Source organism: Pieris rapae, chromosome 13 (genome assembly GCF_905147795.1).
Source record: "Pieris rapae chromosome 13, ilPieRapa1.1, whole genome shotgun sequence".
NCBI lineage: Eukaryota > Metazoa > Arthropoda > Insecta > Lepidoptera > Pieridae > Pieris > Pieris rapae.
Genome location: NC_059521.1, coordinates 164,943 through 190,729, shown reverse-complemented (window position 1 = coordinate 190,729; position 25,787 = coordinate 164,943). Strand labels below are relative to the sequence as shown.

General features: G+C 33.1%; 1 protein-coding gene across 1 annotated transcript in view; it reads right to left on the bottom strand.

Annotated features, from left to right (window-relative positions):
- The window catches only part of LOC111003441 (low-density lipoprotein receptor-related protein 2), an 87,225-nt gene extending 65,366 nt beyond the window's left edge, over positions 1 to 21,859 (bottom strand). The window contains exon 1 of the mRNA XM_022273953.2: positions 21,625 to 21,859. Coding sequence (XP_022129645.2) covers positions 21,625 to 21,703 — 79 coding nt within the window. The 5' untranslated portion in view covers positions 21,704 to 21,859. The remainder of the gene's footprint in view (positions 1 to 21,624) is intronic.
- Between the last annotated feature and the right edge of the window lie 3,928 nt (positions 21,860 to 25,787).

Genomic DNA, 25,787 nt, shown 5'->3' with positions numbered 1-25,787 from the left:
ATTGTAAACGAAATGTGTCGCTTCCCATCAGACGGCTTAACGACGCCGAAATAGATAAGGTTGCTCGGAATTCAGTCAAAGTTGATCAGAAAGCTGACATTCAATCTGCTTTTATTAGATAACGCCAACTTCTAAGCTCAGATGACACGGTTGTTAGCATTTGGAAATTCAATTAGATTTTCAACTTAGACGCCATTCAACTAAGGGGATGGCGTTTTAAGTTTTCATAACGTTAAGACGGAAGTTGACGGTAACTCAAAGCGACGAACATGTTCCGAAATCCATCCAAGGGAGCTTCTTATTCTTTGATCGCCGTTTGGCAATACCTTGTATATTTATAGATATGATTTGTATATGTACTTTATATTTTGACCAATAATATATTTAGGCGTCGTCGATTTTAAAATCATACAATCACTATTTCAAAACCACTGATTTATAGAATGTCCAGTTTCCCGTACAAATAGTTAGGATTTGACAAATGTCACCAGAGTTGCACAACTACTTGACACAAATGTCGCATATCTCGTATACTTATTACAGACGCATCTTGTAAGGAAAATAAGCTGAGTGATCTCCATAACGTGCTCACGACAGGCTTTTGTAATAAATTGTAGTAAATAAATTGTATGTTTAATAAAGATATTTGAAGTACAAATACAAATAAGCAAATGATCAATTTGTGTTCATAATAGCTCTTGCTTGTTTTGCTTGCCAACGCAGTCTTAATAATACGCGTTCCTCTAAGAAGGTTACTTACCTAATGAGTAGACATAATAAATTTAATAAATGTATGTAACCATTTATTTTATTAAATAAGTAATAAATAAAACAAAGCGTCGATTAATCACAGGAGCATTTAACCACTTTTGAGCAGTCAATCAGTGAGTTCAAATGTATCTGATCAATCAATTAACACGCGATCCGTTAATTATCGCCGTTACTCGTTACTCCACACCACTAACGACAAAACTACACATGAATCCGATATACGCGTTTTGCCTAATTTATGAGCAATCCTATGTAAAAATAGATCTTAAATTAACTATTCATTCCCGTATAATTGTGACCTTAATATTTGCTCCATTGACCCTGCAGTTTGGGTTTGACTTTGGGCTTTATGTGGAATTTGGGCTTTAACTTTGGGTTCTGGCTTCATGTTCTGCAGAAGTAGGAATGTATAGGCAATACAAGGGGTACCTGTTTAGTAGCTACATATCAGCATATATATATACCACATTCGTTGCCTTGACGTTGCGTATACAATTACATAAAAGGAAAAACTGGTTTTAAGTTTTTCCGTGAAATTTCACTCCATAAAAACCTTTCATACAGTTCATAATAATAACTCGAATTTGTCCAGCTTTTTTCTTTTTATTTATATATAAGATTCACGTATCGATATTCGCATTTAAATAGCTAATTTCAAAATGGTTTTACAACTGAGAACGTGAATTAGAAGTTCATTGGCTAAGTTTTAAACAAATATGTATAAACCATAAAGTAATATGTTAATATATTTATATGTGTGGCATTTTTATATAAAATGGCACCATTTCACTAATGTGTCTAAACGAGAGCAGACGAGATAAGGGGGCGATCGAATGGAGAATTTAATGGCTATTATTTAAATGTACTAAAATATTCATTTGATTCAATAATACGGATCCACCCCAAAGTTGAATATAAATTATATAATTGTTTTACATTCAAACTATTTTATTGAAAAACATATTTTAACTTATGCTGGCAATCCGATAACGATGTCTTAACTTCTAATAAAGCTGTTGTAGGTGCTGGCAATAATTCGTATTTTATTAGTGTTTTATCAATATGAACACAGGCTAAGTGCTCTTAAGTTGAAGACACGCTTGATATATTCTAGCTTTAGTTCTGTTGTGGAGAGCAAGTGCAGACACGTCATATTACGCTCACTAGATGCACTTCTCAACGAGAACTATACACATGCTTAGTAGTAAGATGGTTTGTATTTAGTTAAGAAAAGCAAGTGTGGGAAAACAACGTATTTTTTTATTGAAACAATGTGCGGGCAACTGAATAATTTATCATCAAGAATATTTTAATGTAGTATTTTAATGTATACCCTTGACTACTAAAAAAATAATGTTCTAAAACCAATTATCTCACTGTGACTTTCCAACTAGAAAATTTAGGATAGGCCCTAGGATAGATAATCCGCCATGATTGTGTGCTGGGACGAAGATTGACGGATGGATTATGTAGCGCCGTGAATGGCGTTTTGCAATAGTGATATCAAAGTGCATACTAGATAAGGCTTTTCACTCCCATCAAAAACCATTAAACACACGATGTTTAATGGTTTTTTGGCACAAATGTTTAGTAGCAACAATTAATTCGTGATACAGACAAATTGGGAGGTTAAGTAGATGATTAAAGGCATGCATAAGGCATATAAGTTGTATGTATATTTGATACACAAGGTAAAACATAACAACACTGTTTGTAAGCCAAGAAAAAAATTGACAAAATAACCAGTAAGAATACAAAACGAGTGATGGAACCGTTGCTTTGGTTGTCATATGACAAACCGGCATGTGTTTTGTCAATCCTTCGTCGTTTCTTTTAATATTGGCCCCAGGATAACAATAAAACTTACTCGGTACTTACTTTCCCCAAATGCGTTAACAGAGGTCTTGAAATGAAGTATTTACCTGAAGCAATAAATAACAAATTGAAAAACATTATAATCAAATGAAATTCTTATAAATAAAAAAATAAGGCTACAATTCTGCGTTACTGCGCTGTCACAGATTCTTGTTTAAATACAGACTATGTGTACAAATATTTAAAACTAAATAAATAACCTGAATCCCACCGTTTTATATAGTGTATATAGATGAAAAATGGCTTTTTTTAAACAATAATGTTGTTTTATTATCGTTAACGTATACAAAAATCCGATCAATCAAAATGCACTCAAAGAGCCTCAGGGAATCTTTGTAAATCCATTAGATTAGGCGCGAATCTCGAGATTGACGTGGTAAATTGGCTGTACTACTTTGGTAAAGTTACGAAAACTCGAAAATCCTATAAATTACTTTGCTTTCACAATTTCGCAAATACTCGGGCAACTATCACGTTGTTTATCTTTCTACATAACTCGGGTAACGTTAATAAAGCCGAATTAAATCTTTAAATCCGCTGAATGATGAAACGTGTCCAGAGATTTGTGATAAATTGAAAAAACCGTCGTGCACCTATTTCAATTTAGGGAGCCTTTAGTCCGTAAATAGATTTGCGTAGTAAAGGCGCTGCGGGCTATAACCGGAACTAATTGGAATGGCGCCGCTCCCGACGACAACCGACTAAATAATGGACATTTTGTTTTGCTCGTGTTACATCCTTCGTTTTGATTCAATTGAATAGAGGGACGAATCAAAGCGTTTTTAATTGTGAACCGGGAGTAGATAGATTGGACTGCACAGTGTGGAATTGCCACTCGGAAATCTTTACGAGCTGTTTCCTATTGCTTCCTCACATTTTTTTACGTTGTAAAGGCAAATATGCGGCAACCAAACTAAATGCTACTAAAAATATGTTATAAAATAATGATACAAACGATCCCCAAGTTGATTAAAATCAATAACCAAATCCGATAATCCGATCCAAAATGTATAGAAATCCCGGAATTACGAGGCTGTGTTTACCGAAACTTAGTTTAAAATTGCATTAACAAAGTCGTCAGGTGTCCGCAGTCCGACCCGAGCCGGGGCCAAATTAGTTTTTAGTTGGTCGATTGTTTCAGAAAGTTGACTATCGCTGGCCGTTGCTTCCCACGACTCACCCTTTCCTTGGTCTAGTTTATTACGAAAGTATGTCCAAATTGAATTAACTACTTTCGGCCCGCGTTAAGTTGGAATAATCCTATTGAAAGGCGACCACTTTGCAATCATTTAGTAATCTATACATTCGACATATTGCAGCGCGTTAATTTAGCTAAAAGGAAAAGTTTTTCTCCTTTCTCGTTCGGCTATTTCAACCTAAACTGAAACGATACGGCTCTTATGTACACAACCTTCATGTGTGCTTAACGTTATAATATAATACGAAAGCAATTAATATTTAATGTACTTTACCGATATCACGGTCTAGTTTACATTTTGATAGGAGATCTAGAATTGGCACAGGAATTATATACACTCAAGCTACATACAACCTTATTCTTGAGCGATAAAGTTTAATTCCACAAGTGATTCGGAAGTGTTTACTAAACACATTAGGTCGTAAAGAGTTTCAACAAGCGCGAGAAATCTGATTAAAATTCTCATTTATTTCATGCGCAAAGTCGTACCTAGAGAGTTTATTTTGTTAACTCAATAGAATGAGTTGATATGGGAAACTAAAAAGGATCCAGGATCCTATCTAGCAACACCTTTTAATGTGAATTGTCACCATTTAGCACGCAAAAATTTTTGCTAGTTATATTTGAAGAAATCGTAAAACCATGAAGAACTTTCGCCGTGGCTTTTGGGGTATTTGCGAGGAACCTTCTGGTCCCTACAAGTAATGCGTATTAATCGTATTGTCCGGTCGTTATTCGGGTTTATCTGACCGCGAATATAACAATAGAAATACGCCTCACCGACGCAGTACGGAACACTGTCTTTTGCGTCAGCTTTCTGACTAACAATGGAACAGATAATCTTGTAAATCTTGTTGCCATTCTATAACAAAATCTGACTGACATAAGCTCATATTACTATAAGAAATACAACTTAAACGTTAATTAGGCCCATGGGCAAATACTAAAGATTTAAAACTAGTAATTTATTAAGTGTAAAAATAATTTTGTGTGGCGTATTTTGTTTCAAATTCAGATATATCTGAGTTAGGACATGAAACTAAAAGTCTCACCAGAAACCTGGAAAGTCTTAAACATTTTGTACGAACAAATAGGTTTAAAGCTAAAACATTGAAATGGTCACAGCCAACTCCAATAAAATCGGGATGCAGCTCGAGGAGATAAAAATAAAACCTTCGTTACTTTTTACTTAAAGTTTGCAACAAAACACTCGTAAGAAGTCGGTAACATCGGCAACTTGTGATGGGTTTCGGTACGTGGCCCGCATGCAACTGCACTCCGATGCAATTCGGAACCTTGTAACTAACAAATAAGATTTATTTTTTAAACCTCTGTAAAGCTGGGAATGAATCTGGAAACTATAGGCTGGAATTCACGAAATTGATGAACACAACACTTGATGCTTTAAAAATAGCAAGGTTGTGATATTTTAAATTTTATTTTATTTTAATGAATACAATAACATTTTACGCTGTAAATAGAACCGGTATAAGTAATGACTAAAAGATATGCAGTAAATTTGCTTATTTATTGTACGAGGTGTAAAATCCAGTTCTAATATATTTTTAATTCTTATTAAAATATAATAAGAATTAAAAAAGCAGCCACTAAACGATCCACCTGCAAGCTGTATATTACATTTGCCACCTTAACAAGCTAGTTAGCAGTTTGTTAAGGAAACTAGAAGTTATGTGACGCAGGCTCAGTTTAATGAGTGCAATCACTGCTAGATGGCGTTGTTCTTTACTTTACGGCGTCTTTGAATTTTTTTTTATGAAAGTATATTATACAGACTTTTTTCTTATATAATAATTAATCTACATCGCATTTGAAATCGTGACCTATTCAAAACGAAACATAGCCTTTCGGGAGCGAATACGCAATGCTAATCTCTTTGTACACGATATAATGTGATATTAGCGAGGATCGGGAGGTTTTAATTTCACGCTTGTTTCACATGTTATACGAATGTTTGCGATTCATCGTCTATAATCCCTTGCGAGCTTACGTTTCAACCTGCTTGGGGACTTCGTACATTCTTTCATAGAGATTGCAGTTCCTTATTAGACTTTAATATGAGCAACTACTTCATAGGTATATTGTGTTAAGTAAGCGATAACTACTCAGTAACTTTGTGAACATGCGGTTTAGGTTTTCGAATTAACATGTTTTATTCTGAGAAATAAGGGTACGGCAATTGTGCAGTGTACTGCTTCCAAGATTCAACATTATTTAGAGTTCTCATTAGACCAGCATAGAGAAGAGGGCTATTCAATGTTGATATGGGAAGGATGTACAAAGTAGAGTAAATACGAAATAGACTAGAACTGAAAACTTAACAATATGTGTGAAGTCCCTCAAGTAAAAGTTATAGAATTAAAATTTAAGAACATTTATTCTAGATATAATATTATGAAGTGTTTGTAGACAACATAATACTATATGAATTACTCAAATTGCTTCCCTTGAGTACAGAATTTAGGTATTTGTTAATTTTGATAAAGATATTTTGTTTTAAAAATTGCTAACAAATTAAAAGAAAAACAAACGACTGGTGTATTTTAACCCGATTTAAATCAACCAACACCAAAATAGTTATACTTTTAGTCTTCATACACGTATTCATATATAAATTATATTAACAATAATGAATGAAACTGCAATCATCGAAAAGGTATATTTCCAAAGCTCATACGAAGCGCTAAAGGCAGAATTAAGAAAAATGTTCTTAAAAATTGAGTTGTGTATAGTGTAGCGGTTAAGCCTGTAAATCCGGATGGAGCCGGTTATCCGCTTAGCGTGTAGCGCGCGTCAATAAGCACCGGCTACCGGCCAATCCCAATTGGGATTACACTGGATTACAGAATCTAGTGCCGCACAGAGTGCCTCCACTGCGCGCACGGTGCGACCACGGCATTAACATAATCATCGCTGATAACATACCCTTAAATGTTTTGTAATGATTCTAATTTGGAAGAATTTTTAGTTTCATGTACATAACTTAAAAATGTTCAACGTGACACAAGTAAGCCCTCGACTAGAATCGTCAAGGCAAAAGGTACAAATAGCAACGAAGCATCATTACAGAGGCGAGGAAAGTGGGATATACAGTTGGCTTCTGCCCCACTTGGGCGATATAGGAGCTTAAGTATGTAGTAACTTAAGAATGTGAGTGTCCATGGGCGGCGATATCACTTAATTTTAGGTGAACCTCCTATTAAATAAAAATCTTAAACAAGACAGAGCAGAAAGGTGAGATTTTTTGGGGAATGTTGTTAAAAGACTCTCTTAGGCTTATTTTAGCTTTGACTGGATGCGAAGACTCCACGTATGAAACTGCAACGGACAGTACTTTCTCAATTAATTGTTCGGAAACTTGTTTATAGCCGCGCATTAGATTTATACGATCCTTACATTACTTTTTATTTCCATTGTTTTTTAAATTGATACCGATTTACAGCTTTTTTACTACCGTTGCACATGTACTTGGAAAATAATGTTTGCTATACAAAGTTTAAGTATTTTTATTATATAGTATTACAATTTCAATGAGGACACAATAAAAGTAGTAACTTTCTTGTCGCATTAATTTAACCGATTTCGTTCTAAAAATGGACATACGGTTTAATCCTTACGTGCAAACGTTGAAGCGGTTATCACTGTATGACACGAAATAATTCATTGAAATAAATGAAAGTGTATAGTTTTTATGCTCCGATAAATAAAATATATACAGGTGAGTTTTTCCAGTACTGTTTTCTCTCAGGAATTTATACTTAGTATAATTTTCATATTCCTTTGTCGAGACAGCACTACGGTCGTATTATTTACAGACGCCAGTAAACATGGATAACATTATCATCCCTTTGTTCAACCAACGTACTATACGATCAATTATTCACCGAGCAAATATGTTTTCTTAAAAAAACTTTGACTCACTACAATTACTGTCTTTATTTCTTCCCGTAAAACTGTGTTGAAACTTAGAAAGTCTAAACGAAAATATAATTTTAATTCTTTAAAAGTAAACCAAAATGTTGCTCTCGGCTGTTTATAAGTAATCAGTCATGGTTTTTAATTTAACCTAAGGAGTTAAATGACATTTGTGAGTATTGCTTGTTAAAAGGCTAGCCTATTTACCAACGAATAACACTAACATGCGATACACCACGGCACTTTAACGGTTTCTCGATATAGTAATAAGTAATAAGCTTTCGAATTTTAAGAATTAAATGTTGCATACATGTTGTGTATATACATTAATGTGTAAATAAGTAAACGATATTTAATACGTGGATTTAGAAAATATGAAAATTTTATATAAAGTCTTAGATAATATATTTATCGAGCATTTAAAACCAATCTAATTACTTATAATATGGAGGCAGAAATAAGTTATCACATTAGCCTCATGATAATAATTAATTATTTAGTATTAGTATCACTTTTACTTTTACGGCAAAAACGACGCTTTCACTTATAACTTGGACAATTGAAGGTAACGGTCTGTTGCGCTTGCGCAGCGCGCATGTTTCTCTCCAGCTCTTTCTTTTCCCTAAAAATAATGACGGTTTTTTTATAAGATTTCATTTAATTAAAAAGACATAAGCCAGAAGCATTTTCCTATACTCTAAAAATGTGTTACGAGAATAATAAAATACGAATGGTCAAATAAACTCCTAATCTCTGCCGTAGTATCCTCGTAAAACTAAAAGATTATCCATAATTCAAAATGTTTAAATGTTTAAAGAACTTTATTTCTCATTACAAAACAGAAATATTTTATTTACATGAGAAACTTAATATTAATATATTATATACGAGCGAGATACACGTCGCCATTAGCCGTAACAATTTTAGTCAGCTATGTTCATTCTAACATGCATCTTTAATGCCTTTTTGAATTTGTCAAACACTCCAATATTACGAATTTGAGATGGTAATTGGTTAAATAATTGCACACCTTCATACCTAATAGATTTCTTCAAATAATTTGTACGCATGAGATTAAGCTAAAATTTAACAAATTCCGAAAGGCTTTAAAGTGACAATTGACATAAGCGTGGTATTATCTCCGGCAACAGTAAATAAGGTACACACGATGTCTGCGGTCAGTGGTCACCTGGTGGATGCTGGAAACCTTCCAAGCCATTGTTGCTAAGACAAGGTAAATAATTGGACGATGGTCGCTGAATAAGTCGAATTGAATTAAATTAGTAAAAAGCCTCTTTGTTCGACTGGGGTATAGAGTAGGAAGTAAATTACTACTAAAAAATTAGCTTCGTATTTTATGCTATCTAAAGATAGCTCAAGTTGAGAGGTTCCGGTTTAGCTACAGAACCTTTGAGTCAACATATCTAAATGGCTGAGCGGATAATGTAGTTGAGGAATTTCATTTGAGATAGTGCTTATTTCTTACTCAAATATTGATGTAATCTCACAAGATCTCTAGATTCCTTCTGGGTGACACCATTTCAATTTTAATCCAATTAACAATAAACATATTGAAAACATTGTAACGCTAGCGTGAGAAAAATAGCAAATTCAAATTTAATTTTAGAAAATTTTTGATTAAGCTAAACAAGTTATTGAGGCAGACCTCGATATATCATAACGAACCTAATATAGTATTATCTGCAAAAAATCCTGCTGAAATCGGCCGCTGGTCATTACTGAACCTGATCATTCGCCCCAGACGACAGCTGCGTTTTACGACTGCCTCCACCCAGCGCCTATCAATCTATAACTTATTGACTGGCATAATTGTACTTCCCAAGGTATGCAAATACTTAAAGCTAACTCCGACTTCGACGCAAACAAATCAATAGTGCCTCATTTCTTCGTATCACCAAACATTGTTAACAATTAATTATGATTTATACAGAACTGAATTGCTGTATTGTGTGCATCAAGAAACGCTTATTTAAAATTCAAAGCTTTAAATTGAAACTAAATGAAAGTTGACCCAGTGGCACGTCGGGGAGCGGCGATCGCTTGTGGTCTACCTCGATGCGCTGATAAGTGCTTTAATATGCACGTCGGTCTAATGGCTATTTGATCTTATTATTGGAGCAAGTTCAGTCTTGTAACGTAATAGATTTGGCTGACTTTGTTAAACAGATATGGGTATTATTTTCTTTATAACAGAATGAGCTCAAGCCATAGACTAAAACCTTTAACAGTATTATAATTGTACCTATGATAATCTTTAGAATTCAAATAATCCTGTAGATTTGTATGTCCTTAATTTAATCCATTTGCTGGTTTGTTGTTGCTGAATTAGAAATGTTAATTTGGCCTAACGCTAAGTCCATTAAGCGTCCCCCGCGGTCCTATGGAAATTACACCCAATGCTTTACTTTATTTAATGGATAAATGCATAGTAAATACATTTGCATATTCAACTAAACTATACAAACTGGTAGGATTTCTTTATCTTGATGTACCTTCTTTAGAATATTGCTTACTTCTTTTCGACAAGCGCTTTTCTATGAGGCATTTTTTTATTCGATTGAAACAAAAAACACTTAAAAATATTTATTTCGTATACATATTCCCAACAAAAATACGGGAAATAATATCTTTATAAAGTTTACATATAAATTAAGAGGACTATGGTAATAGACACTGTACATAATGCAGCGAGTGATTGACCCAAAACAATGTGTCTCTTGTACATATATACGGTCAATGACCTCAATTTTTTGGCAATGAATTGCTTTTTTATATATTAAATATAAAGAAGCTATTAATAGCTAGAAATCAATGTGGAACAAAAGTTGGTGCAGTGGTTGTTAGACCCATATAAAAATAATACATGTGAATATTCTCAGTAGAATGTTATTTATATACAAGGAGAGTGAGAACTGGTAGTCGACAGGCCAGATTGCAGCAATAATTAACGAACTAATTAATTAATCTCTTTGAATATCATTAACACAAAAAAAATTCAAAATTATCTCTACCCTAAACCTGACAGTATTATGCACATTAATGTTAAAACTATGTATAGAAAAGCTTTTTTCCGGGACACATTCAAATCCTTTGCGCGGTGGGTAGAGTGTACAAATTCCAATGATTGGTTCAGCTATGCATTAAATGTTCCATTAGTCAATCTTTTAAGTGGATTTAAATATGCAGTTTGTATATTAACAAAACCGTTTTAAATTTTTCATTTCCATTTTTAATAAGCAGGAGAAATTCACAGGTTAATTTCCGTCACCAATAATTTGAAATTAGGCTAATACAGATTAATCAAAAGGGCGATAACTATTATTTATCGTACGCAGACGTTGCGGGCATTTGCCAGACAATCTATTCGTTTAAATGGATTAGTAAGCATCAGCGTATAAAAAACCCGTCGTCCAACAGTTGCTTACTCGCTGTTTCCCGCGTTACCCGCCTCAAAACAGAGTACAATAAATTTTTGAAAGCTTTCAACAGATTAACATGCATGTGCTAGCGGAGATGAGTGACGTCACTGGGGTTATTCACCTCGCATTGTATGCTAATATGCTAATCACATATCGCCTACCTTTATAGAACTGTCTTTACAATATATGTCGCTATAGGTTTCTATGTCCCGACTATGGCCGTCATAATATTATAATGAAGTAGATAAAAAAATAATTTATTTACTGATATTCTATATACATATTGTGTATCACTGGAAAAGACACAAGATTGTAAATTCAATATCTTGCTGCAGTATCAAGATGTTCGCTCGGGAAGCACGAACTCAACTCGTAAAAGGCAGCTGCTCACCAATTTGCTGTCGAGTTCTCCCAAATGGAGTCATTTTTAAGCTTTATCTACAGTACGGGACGAGATTTGTAAAGGTGGGTTATCAGTGGGGATTATCTTTTATCTCTCAAATAATGTCGATTTTGAATAATTATTGTTAATTTCTTACGAAATATTTTTCGACACCACTTATTATTGGTACCGTGTTTCGTTTTTTTGATTTAATAATCAGCAGACGAAACAGAGAAATACTAGATTAATATTATTATTCGTTGTTTCTTTGACGTGTTACATAAGACATTCAGCATAGTTTACTAATAGGTAAGGACAGTACGGGCCGGCGATATCTCGGTTGCACTGAGATGCAATTACTGGTCTATATGAGGAATTACTTATTATGCCGGAATGTGCATTTCCTCTAACCAACTCACACTAACGAATCAATTATTTCGTAAACGGATAAGATCTTTTTAATTACTTTAAAAAGTATTTCAACTGAGCATCGACAGTCATATTAAATATTGTCAGTCGCATAAAGTCACGTTCTTTAAACATACACATAAACTTGACATTACAGAGAAATAGTATAAAATATTCAACAGGCAACATGCGGGCAGATTCGCGGCCGTGAACTAGGTCGATGATAAACTAACGGATGCAAATTAATTTTATTTCAACACAAATTTAGCTTTTTTTTTTGTTATACTGAATAGTTTAAATTATATTATACCCTGCATATAAACTAAATATATCCTTGACTCGAACTTAATAACGAAAAAAGGCACTCAATTGTTATTTATACAACTTTGTTCAATTACAATGTGTAATTGAAACTAATAATAATGGGACTGATTATCTGTTATAAATTTCCATACAAACACAAAAAGTTCACACGAAATATTATAATTTATACGTTGAAGGAGTGAATAATAATACAAACAGCCAAATATGAACAAAAGGTAATTAAATGAAATATGTCGATGGATGGTCATTATGCATTACCCGCAACAAAATAAAAAAGAAAGGTGTCCATAACGAATGCATTATATAGATATTTATTGACGTAATCGTATTGTGCAAAAAAACTGGCCGTAAATGTAAAATTAAAAGCATTTACTATTTAATATACGTATTTCTTCACTGACTTCCATAAGTGTACTTTGTGTTACCCAATGATTTTGAATTTGAATAAGCGACTTCAAAATCCAATTCAATAAATTTTAAATGAAATGATGTATGCTATATAATATATTGATTCTCTAAAGTTGTGCCCATTGCTACATTATCCCTGAGTTTTACAGGCTATATTTATTTGTGAAATGTTTTTAAAACATAAACCCCAGCCGTGCGATGTTGGAAGAGCCCGTCGGTATTTAATAAACAGAATATGTATTTGATTTATTATATAATTGGCGGTTGTTTGGAATCTAAAGCAAATTTTGTTTGTAACCTTAAAATTTAAAAATAACAATGTTTTAATTTTGTAAATACATAGTAATATTGACGTGTACTGTTATTAAAAATTAATTAAAACATTACTTATTAAACGAAAGTCACCTTTACCTACAAGAATACGTTGCATGACAAAGTAATTAAAATTGTTTAAACGTGATAAAATTGCAAATTACTCACTTGTCTTTAAGCTATTTAACACGAACAGATTATATTATCGTCGCTCATTACGAATATTAACCATCTATTTTGTCTTACCGCGGATATTTCTAGAATGAAATCATCAGAAACTTGTTTCACACAATAGTTACCTACAGTGTTACATTATGTACAATATGTATCATATATGTTGTTATATAGGGTCTTGCTATTGTTCTCATAGCTTACGTTTTTTGTGAGTCTCGGTGTAATAAACCTATATTTCATAATCAATATACTTACTTAAGAAATATTATGGGTAAAGTTATGTTTACGTACACGGTTACATTGACGAAAATCAAAAGTCCCAGCTAAATTCTATGAACTAGGTACTTAATAACAACGTCATCGGTTTTTACGACTATCGGTATAAATTTTTTTATATTACATTTGTTAATCTTTTTCTATAAGTGTTTCTGTACGTGTCGTTCGGCTGTCCACTATGATACTTGTTGACAAACGAACAATGTTCTTTGATAAATAATGACCTTCACAAGCATTTTGTAAAAGATGAATAATAAACAATATTATTTTTAGACATATTTGGACAATTTCAAGTTGAGGTTCTGTAAATTTCAAATGTTTGTTCCATATTTTATAGTTGTGCCTTCATATAAAACAACTCTGATAAAACGTAATGAACTTATCATTTAAGCACTGGGCCACGGAAACGGAAGTCAGCAATTAAATTAAATAAGTTTTAAAGGGAATGGCAATCCTTCTCCGGCTGTAAGCTGTAATACCTACGGCGGTATCCCGACGCATGTTATGTTTTTCTTAAGTAAATACTTATATATTTATAAGTCGGAACTCGGAAAAAGTAACTTCCTCGATACGTGCTGAGGGAGGCAATCGTTCAGGAAACTCAACAAGGTTTTTATTATTCCATAAAATGTAGTTAAGAATAATGTATTTCGTTTATTCAAGCGTAGCGATTATATTTACTTTATATTTTGAACTATGTAACACACATATTATTAGAGGCATTAAAGATATTAACAATCAGTTTACTGCTGTAAATAAGAGTCAAGAATATATAAATATATTTTTGTATAATTGATAAATGAACATCGCAAATGAATTGGTAATGGGGAAATTCCACAAATAAATCATCTGTAACTAAACTGCGCATTAACTATGCTCCGGCGCAACGTTGAAGATCAATTTGCATGCTTTATCTTAATCAACACATTATAAAGTAAAATTAATTCGAGGCTATATTAAAATTGTACTGTTCCATAAAAGCGTCGCAAAACTAAAAGATATTAAACAATTTTGTTTAAAGTAAGATCTGGTATCTCTGTAATCTTAACCTTTTGTTTTTTGGCTAAGGAAAAGAATTCCAGATTCGTTGTTTGTGGACGTAATATTGCCGCATGCAGAAACGATCATTACATATACGATATACACTTGTAATAATAGCATTAATAGAGATAATCCTAGCCATACAGCACTCAAAGCATTAGTATGCAAATCGTGACAATTACACACCATCTCATAGATGCGTTTATAGTAACACGATCATATTATAATGATCGACAATCAACACAAGATGCATTATGTTATGAAATTCAATTATTCGGCGAAATTGATTTTGATAATAATTCCTAATGGCGCATGTCCAAGCTAAAAATATATTTGCTGGTGTAACTACTGAATAAAAACCCTGATCCTTTCCTAGATTTGATAACCAGTAAAACAACTATTGTTTCGAGTGTACAGGAGTCATTAATCTTGATGGCGAGTCTCGTAGGCAGCTGGTAGTTTAACAATCACAAATAAACAGGAACATATTTATTTCAAAAATATTTTACTATTTGGTATTTTCCAATATACAATCAAAAAATGTTAGGCGTTACTATAAAGTTAGTCAATTACTTTCCCGTATATTAAAAAACACAATTTCAAAATTGGTCTTTGATCGAAGCGAAACCGTTTTTCTATTCACAATGTATCAAAGGATTGTCGTTACTCGTTTGTTCAATATGTCACAGGTGTAGAGAATATATATTCATTGTCCAGACTGTCACGATAAGTCAGACGTTAGACACATCAAATAGCCACAAAATATAATTATTATGCTTGTTAATACTGCAGCTCGCATCTCTTTCTCGGCTGGTAATCGTTGATATTAGGGATATTAATTGTAGGCAGAAGCGTATGTTTAGAAAAGTAAGAAACTAGCGGTTTATTTGCCTAAGCTGAACGATTTCTTTCAAGAACAGTACTATACAAATCCAGTTCTTCCTATTTTGATTACACGTGAACACAACAATGTCTGACAACGCATTCTGTGAACGTGAATTAATAGTTTATATTTGACTTTGTTTTGTCGCAAACGTTGCGCAAGAACACAAAATAGTGGCTGATAAACCATTCTCTTCAAAGTATCTTTGTTCCCATTCTCACTATTCATATATTATGAAGTTGTTTGTGGTACCTGTACCATAAACAACTCAACATATACATCACGTTCATAATCATAATTAATAGATCCAAACGATTTTGATATACTTTGGATTACTGTGCTTGTCATTTTGGACACCAAAACTGAAGATAAAATATGTATGTAATTACAAAGTACTTGCGTTTTTTTCATTACCATTGCGTTTAAAAGGTTTGCTAGGTATCATAATGTGTATGAGTTGGAATATTAAAAAAATACATAAAAGCAATGTAGGTCAAACAGTTGATGATTTAAAACAACAAGCTCGCGTCAGCGGACCATATCCGGGTAAAGAATATGTCAAGGTTAGATATAGGAAAGATGCAAATTCAGTATATTACATATATAGGTACTGCACAATAAGCTAATAATACCAGTGAATTATTTTTAATTGAATATAACGTTACTCCTGGCACTTCAATATCACTTACCTATTTTTAAGACTGATAATTTCGTGTATGATGAAATTAATAATATTATTAACTGCAGTTATATTGTCTATAAAGAATTAGGAAATTAATGATTATTTTATTCTCTAGATCAGGAGGTCTGAACAATTTATCAACTTTTACAGTTTTATAAAAAGGGGTCATAAAATCTAATCTCATTTCAGATTAAGAGATTGAGGTGTGTTAGCTTCGATAAAAAAATTATCGTGTTATGTAATTACTAATTAAAGACTTTTGCAGTCTCGTCAAAACATATGAAAGCACAATGAGTCATCACTATCGGTTAATTAATACAATGTTTGTACAAATGTACAGGTGTTTATCAAATAGCCAATGTCGCGACCTGTTACGAGTACCAGTGTTTGTAGCAGTTACCGAGGCTTTATTTTGTTTTTTCATTGGTACATTCAACATTTTATACACTTGGCACGTCTAAGTAGTCGGTAGGTATTAGTAGAAGTTATTTAAAGGTTTCGGTCTCGAATTCGGGTCACAAATACTCAACACGAATCGCGAAGAGCTAGTCTATCGCGGTTACCATAATTTGAATTGCGACGACGAAGACTGCGATCTACCATTAAAATTTATATATGCAAGCATATTTAGATTAAAGTTCATTAATTTTATTTTTACTTTATAATTGGCGTTTCCGTGCATGTAAATTCATTATTTTTATAACTATATACTCTGGCATGTTCACATTCATGAGCAAAGTTGGTAGATATAGTTGCGATGACCAATTATTTACCTGACCTATGTCCACAAAAACTCAAGACGGTTTCTATTTTCCTTTTAACCGTGTTAAAAAACTGAAGTGTAGTAAACACGGCGCATGGCACGGCCTGGTACCGGCGCGCGCGCAATCACACATACACATGACCAAGTAAACAACACCCGTAACAGTAGAATGCACACAGACAAACGTTTCACTAAGACATAAGCTTTGTGACTTTTGAAGGGGAATTATTTATGTCAGAAAATGTTATTTAGAGTACCTCTACCTATAATTATGTATATTGTAATAGTTCTCAATAACTATTTTAAAATACAAAAAAGTTTGTTATACTGTAAAGAACTAATCGTCTAGTGAAAGGTAATTCGTAAATGATGAGAACAATTTAATAAGTTTGAAGAGCGCAATTTTTCAAATCGTTTTTCACACAAGTTAAATTAACTGTCTTCACCGGGCGAGAGGCGAGTCACTCCTTCATCCGTACTTCAACTATGAAAGATGTCAAAATTCGGAAACTATGACTTTCAATAATAATAATTTACTAAAGTAAATAATTGGGACGAATTTAGCTCACACAATAACTTTATTTAGCAAACAGTCATTTACAATTTTTTGTGAGAATCTTTCATCTGACTATGCTTAAAAAAATCCGGAAAAACCTGCTTCTAAATTATTCCTAGTAGGTATACATCCAAAACTGTATTGTATAAAATTGGAAACACGCTTAATTGGTATAAAACTTGTTGGGAACCTGTTATCTGATCACATTTTATGTTATGATAACGGTAGTTTTGCGTAAAATGCTAGAATGTAAAAAAAGTCAGGTTCAAGCAGTAAAGAAATCTGTTGTCTTCGAAACAACAGATTTCTCGTGTCTCGTGAATTCTGATTTTCTTAAATAAAGTTTGACGATAGCTAGGAGAGGTAAAACCCTAAGATTTGCTAGTGATGTATTAAAAACTGTACAGGTTTTGCATAATTGTTTTGATGTAACAATGTTTGTCCATTATCCTATTGTGTATGGTTGCACAAGAGGGAAGTATTGTCTAATATAATCGATTAAAAAGCGTGCTCGGTTCGATTCTCACGCGATGCGGTGAAACTACGAGGAAGTGTTATGTACTATTTTACATGTCTAATACAAAACTTATAACTCTTTATTAGGAGATCTCGTTTGGCTGGACGACTCTTTACTGTCACATTCCTAGTCTTTTCAGTCTTCTTTCATTTATCTTTTTTTCTTTTCGTAACCAAATGTCACCAAAATGTGTTACTTGACATAAACAAAGTTACAATTAATTACTTGTAAACAAAGACAAGCCACTTCGCAAGTCCACTATCTTGATGATGTGCAAACACTATCGTCACAAAATAAATAAATAATAAAGTGATACATATTTTATTTTTGTATAAATAAATAAGTACATGTATAATATTTAGTTTTTTTTTGTATTTTCGCGTGTATGTATAATTTATATTATAATGTATTTTTAGGCCGTGAACCATACATGTGGGTGTCGTCTGATTGTTCCAGCGCGATTAAACATAAGCCATTTGTGAGAGGAATTATTACAGTGTTGTTTGCGAATGTCTCATTTCACTCAGGTAGCAAGTTCAAGGTAGCCAAACGAGTTCCGATGCCTATCTCGCTCACAATGTATATAACAAATAAAGATGGAACATATTTATCGTCGAACCACTTTGATGCTTCTGGAAAATTTTGTCTTTGTTTTTATATATAATTTAACAAAGATTAGACGTAATAATATCCGGCTGCTGCGAGGAACAATTTACGATCTCTGTAGGATACCAACGAACAGTAACCTTTAAGTGTAATATCAAACAGTAACTATGTATATAGACAGTATCAGTTAGAAATAGAATGACAAAACAAACAATATTTTTTAAAACTTTTATGATACTTGTGATCCTTACAAACATTGTGTAAAAAAACGTGGGGGCGCGATTAAAAAGAGTGGGAGAGAGTTTATCGCCAGTTCTTCTCTTCCGTTCTACGCCCTTGATTTGAAAACTGGTCGTAAATTTAAAATTAGAATCATTTAATGTATATTTCTTTTTTTTTACGTTCATAAGTATACATTATGTTACCTATATGCATAAATGATTTTTGTTTTATTTTGATAGATAATGATTTTAAGCAATTTGAATATTTCTTATCTTAACTATAATTAATTTAAGATTTATTATCCATCGTATTATAATGGACATTAACAACAGCCGAGCCAAGGAGAAATTGAACTTTGGTCACTGAGAGGCGATTGCGATGTCCAGTGTCAGTGATTCATTGAAACCGCATGGCAACACTTTTGTGCGGACTGCAGTTCGTAATGAGGTCAATGGTAACGCCAATATTCAATTATTGGGTTAAATGACACATGTGATGTGCAATTTACTTTCTCCATTTGTTTTCCCGTAAATTATTCAATTATCAAACTACTATATATGTACGCTTAAAGAACTTTATTTAAATAAAAGACAATACTAAGAACTTTATTTCTCATTACAAAAAATTATTTACATGAGAAACTTAATATTAATATGTAGGTATATATACGAGCGAGATATACGTTGCCATTAGCCGTCTCTATTTTAGTTAACTGTGTTCACTCTAATATGCATCTTTACTGCCTTTTTGAATTTGTCAAACACACCAATATTGCGAATTTTAGATGGTAACTGATTAAATAATTGCGCACATTCATACCTAATAGACTTCTTAAAATAATTTGTACGCGCCTTCGGCAAGATAAGCAAACTCGCTCGACATGCGTGTAGTTGTGTATTTGATTTTTTTAAATGATAAGCTACTATGGAGAGAGTTATTTTTTTTTAATTAAGATACAGGTGCTATAAACATATAGTTGTTTACTAATGGTCATAATTTTGGTTTCTTGGTAACATTTATTAGTCTATGTTAAAAAATTGTATCTAAATAATGCTTTTATTAATTTATTTTGTAGTCTTGGTAAGTTAGAAATTTTGATTTTGCATGCTGTACCCCAAAACTAATATATATAATTTCATTATAAATAATTTTTCGTTAACATCGTTAATTTTCACTACGCCATATGACAACCTTTCTACAAAGCCTTGTTGTCGCTTTTGTGGGATGCTCAGCAGGTCTTTTAAAATACAATCACACGATGACAGTTTTGATGGTGACAAATAAATAGCATTTAGTGGCAACTGTGTTAAGGTTGGTCACCGATGACTTTACAACACAATATTATGAACTCTATGTGCATATATAAAGCGTTTATAATTGAATTTGGTGACAGGCCACCGGAAGCCGTTGATTGGTCACGTCGAGACGATTCCACTTCCGCTGGTCAATGTCGAATGTTTAACTCTAGTCAATCTCATGTATTTTGTTTTAGCTTTGATTTATACATTATTTCTTGTCAGATTTACATAGTTATGGAACAGTGTTTATATTTATAATGATTTAAAAAACAACTAGTTAAAAAAATACATATTCCTAATTTTACATTAATTATGTATTACTTTACGACGGAAAACTCAATAGACGAGTTTATAGAATTGATAAATTCGGCCTGGTCTAACAAAACCGAAGCTCAGCATAAGGCTGATACACACGTACAAGCGTAAATAAGCACAAAAGCCTACCGAGTAATGGCAAACTCCGTGACGTGACAAGTCATTGAACCCACTAGCGGTACTAAGGTAGTTGGTGCACATGCCTGACGCCACTGACACACAAACTCTGTGTTCTTACAAATATGATTAGATATTTAGGCGGGGAGATAAATATGCACGCCACTGTAAAATCTAAAGCACAGTTTTCATTGATATTAAAAGTCTTAATCGACTGAGTAACGCTCAACAATTTTTAACTTAAAGAATTACATTTATGTTATTAAATATAAGGATGAAAACGGCCGCGCGCGTTGATATCTTTTGAACGACGCTAAGGCGCATAAAACTAGGAGGACTATTTTACACTAAAAACACTTGAAAGTTATTTATAGTTGCAGTCTTTTTAACAAATTACAAATATTGGCATTATCATGTTTGGTTAAAATACACACCAAACTGGTTACCAACTAATGCAATTGGACGTCTAAATTCACGTATGGAATAAGCAGTGCATACCTAATGCTTTAATCTAACATGTAAAACCCAGAAATAATCGTTCAATAGCGTATGGGAAGTAACTTTATACTGACTTTCATTTCTTATATTTATTTTTATTTAAATACAACATCAATGGATATGAACAGCGGAGAAGCAATTTTAATTTTATTACTGAACGCCATTTAATTTTGGAAAGTTATTTAAGATTTTTACTTCGCCAGCGTTTCCCAGAAACCTACTTTCACTTGTTGATCGTACCTAGATTTATTATGTGTTTTTACTCAAACTGAAAACTTTTGAACTCTAAATTCAAGGTTTTGTAGAAAGACTGTGAAAGTTAATCGCGTATTACGAGAACAATATGAGGTCGCACTTTCTATCATAACTCACGATTCTATCTGTGTTCATAAGACATATTAATTTGCACCACTGTTAAATGGACTGTAGAATTAATGTTTAAAAATTTTAATGATTAAAAGCTTTCCTAATTGATGTATATTTTTTCTTTGAAACGATCCACTAACATTTTAACAGTTGATTATAATCATAGTTTATTTATTCAAAATTAATCTCTTAAAACTGTTTTGTTTAGAAACAGTATAACATTTCACAAGCAGATGACAGCAAAGAAGGTTGCTCTCACCTGCTAAGTGTCTCGTGTCAGCTTCGACGGCCGCTGCTACAGCCACGAGCCAGCACGCCACCCAGGCGCCTCTCATCATCACAGCACTAATCACATGAACACAGGCACACACAGCACACTTTGGGCAAGTTTTTCAAGTTTATCGGAGTTTTGAAAGTGATGACGTGTGATTTTCTCGTCCGCCGGCGACACCACTACCTCGCTAAGGCGTCTCTGGCTGACTAAAATGGCGCGTTTTGTGTCGCCGCTGCCGGCTGCTGCGTTGCCGGTGTTACCGGTGGGAGGGTGACAAGCTCAAAAATATAATTTACCGTTCCAGACTTCAATCTTGAATGAAAACACTCGTGTTCAAGTTTTGTGATCCGAAAATTATAAATAAATTTGCTGCACTTTTACGGCTGTAGCTTGGAATTTATGAAATCCTGGTGTGAAGACTTTATTTGATTGATGTAGTTTTCGTTTCATTGATATGTATAATTGACTTTCTTTAAAGAATATTTTTTATCATACAAATTAATCGTTATTTGGAAAAACGTAACATAATATAATTTTACCCTTTTGCCGTGACACATATCTTTTGTGGCATAACTGTACTCAGTTGCCACAGAAATAATAGTCGAAGTTACTTTGTTAGTTACTTCTTATAAGTTATACATAAAAAATCAAAAACTAAAGTTGTGTTTTTTAGTATGTGACTTTGTCTTCTAAAAAAGCGAAAATAAAATGTGTATCATTCTTACCCTTTAAATACCTACGTTTGTTTACCACTAACGTATAGGCACCTACGAGTACATAAGACATAAAAACACTGTCAGTCATCACTAATTTATTTTTATAGAACAGGGGGCAAACTTTTGAAAATTGGTACGCGCTTTTCTTGAAGGACCTTAAGTTGAATTGATTCGGAAAAACTTCAGTGGGCTGCTGGTTCCACACTGGTGGTGAGCGGAAAAAACTGCCTTAAGAACACTCAGCCATCGAACGACGGATGTCGAGGTGATACGGCTGGAATTACGGATTCTGCCTTGACGTCCTATGATGAAACTCAACTGCAGGTATTAATCCGAACAACTTATCAGAACAACACAACTGTGCATAGTAAATACGGTAGAAGATGGAGAGTGACCCCTTTACAAAAGGAGATTTTGGATTCCATGATATCCAAGAAGAGATGCGGTGTAAATTTTAAATAGGTATTTTAATACTACATATGTTAAAAAATGCGACTTAATTATTAACACAGTCTCTTATATTCAGATGTTCAGATATACGTAATGGTATGTATGTTATGTATAACTATCTAATAGTTTTCATTGCAACTATATTTCTAATTACAGCCGTTACTCCTGTAACTTAGAAACGTATTAACTTAATTAATAAATTAAATAAATACCTAATTCAAATTCAAAATCATTTATTCATTTAGGTAACACAATGTACACTTAAACGTCAATAAAGAAATCCTTATTTTACATTTGCTAGTAGTTCTCAAATCAAGTGCGTAGAACGGATGAGAAGAACTGGTAATAAACTAGGCGCCACTCTTTTTAATCGCCAAGTTTTTATTAAGAGCTGCAATTATCTAATAGGTACCTACTGCATGAGGTTCCTAATATAAAGAAAGAAAAATGTACACATGCATAAAATTCGACGATGATATTAATTGCAAATAGAAAGAAACGGCACTCGAGGACTGCCGCGATAAAGCTATTATATTATATAGCATAGCATTTTTATCAACTTAAGTAAGTAATTATAATTATTTATTTATAAGTACAGCACTTTTTTTTCTTTGATATTTATCTAATCTACCTCTCTACCACTCTACAAGACTCAGACTAACACGCCCATATAGTCTGTCTCACTCTAACGCGTACTGGCTGCACCGGCCGCGCTTAAGCTATGCCACCGATCTCTTCAGAGAGATGTGAATACGCAGTATGCGCTCTATCCCACTCTAACGCACCTGCGCTACGTCACGGATCACGTTAGACCGATGTGAGATGCAGTATGTGTTCTGTCCCGCTTTAACTCTAACGCGTATAAGTCATCGTGTGTTAGGTTTATTTTCATTACGGAATTTTGATTCGATCTACGCGCAAAGCACGTGATAAAATCTATGAATAAAAAATCTCAAAAACATATTTAACTTTATTTTTTTTAATATAAAAGAATTTTCTTGTTTGGCTACTGAATCTATGTTTAATCGTAATAAATAATAAAACTATTTATTGAATTTATTTTGTATACTTATCTCAAATCTAACTAAAAAAATGTTCGGCATCGATCCGGAATTAAAATAACTGTAGGCCCTTAAATTAAACAGTTCATAGGTAAATAATACAATATAGAAACGGGATTTTGTCAGTCATGTCACCGCTGAACGGCTTGAGTCTACTTGATACAAAAGAGCGGAAAGTTTTATTGACAAGCCTCAGATTTTGTGGTATATTGTTTACCCTTTAATTTTTTTTAGATATCAATAGTATTAATCTACTACTATCTTTTTATACCTAATATCATTGATATACAAAAAACCCAAGATGCACAGTCTCGAATAAAAGTAACGCTCGAAAGTGTCCCGAAAACTATTTCTGTCTCTTTCTATAAGTTACAAGCATAGATTATTGCAAAATCAACCTTACGCGAAATGTTTAAAGTTGTTATTACAACGCAGTGTACTTAAACCAATAAAATATTACGACCGACCGTGGTCGGTAGGACAAGGTATTGAGTGGAGTCCAACATGACTTTTTTCATTATACATTACTATTTAGTATTTTAAGAGTTTGTTAAATTGTGTTTTAAACACATAAATATACGTTTATTTGTGCATAAATATGTTTTTGGGTAGCCTATGGGTATATCAAAAAAACAAATAATAACTGTTAAAATTGTTTATTCAAATATTTGGTTCAAAACGATTTAAACCTATTCGTTAAAACATTTAACGCATTCTTTAGTGAAATAGTCTTTTTAACAAGTCTCGAATACTTTATCCTTAAGTTTTTAATGAATTTTTCCTTGATAATTAACCATTTGCGGCATTTGTGACGTTCGCTTTTTATATGAACTTTTCGAGGTGTATCCAAAACTGACCCCGTGCTTAGAGAAGTGGTAGGAAATTTGAATTTCTTTTCAATTTTTAAATTAAACTTTGAACTCGTAGGATACACTTCAGTATCACCGCCATCATCCGGTATTTCAATCTGTAAGCAATATCAAAATATTTACGAAGATTAAATAAATGTTAAATTGGCTACCTCCTGACCACTTATTTGTCAAAAACTACACACAAAAAAGTTCAATAGTACATAAATTTATTTATAAAAAAAAACACAAATAAAAATAATCGACTCCACTTATTAAAACAGAGTCATTAAATAATGCGACTAAAATAAAAAGAAGACTGTAATGCGTTGTTCTAACACTGAACAAGCAGCCATTGAAGTTGGCCGTATAGAGTTTGTGCGTTGAATGATTTTTTTAGAATAAATAAATAAAAATCACATATTGCTTGTTATAATCAGTCATAAAAACAACAAAAACTAATCAATAAAGTTTTTTACTTACCGAAAATACGATATCCCATCCTTTTTTAGCCTTCTTGACCTAATATTTTTACAATTTCTCAGAGAACACTTTGACATTTTTAACGTCTGCTCCCAGACGCGAGCTACGCGAGACTATTTGAAATGAGCGCACAATTTAGAATGTTGCGCTCATTTTTTGAGGACGTTTTTTAGACGTTGAGTGTGCATCTTGGGTTTTTGTATATCAATGCCTAATATAGGCAAATAAATGGTGGTGTAATATTATTGCCTCCCAATTAACGTCCGAACCCAATAATTAATCCACAATCTCAGATGCTTCTTTCCATCGCATGCTGGCAAGACAGGATTTTTCTACTTGTTTTCTTGCTGAAAACCTACGTTTGACTTCCGTATGTCAGACAAGGTAAAATTGTGGAATCCATCATGGTTTTCTTGTGTTGTAGACTGTAGTGTCCTTTCAGAATTTCCTTGTGGTTTCAGTAATTCTTCCAAGTCGCATTTATTCTTCTGTCTACTTCGTTTCCGCTGCTGTTCTTGTCGAAAGATACTTGTTTTCCTACATTTACATAGTTGTTAACATATTCTATAGGTTTACTTTTTACTCTGATT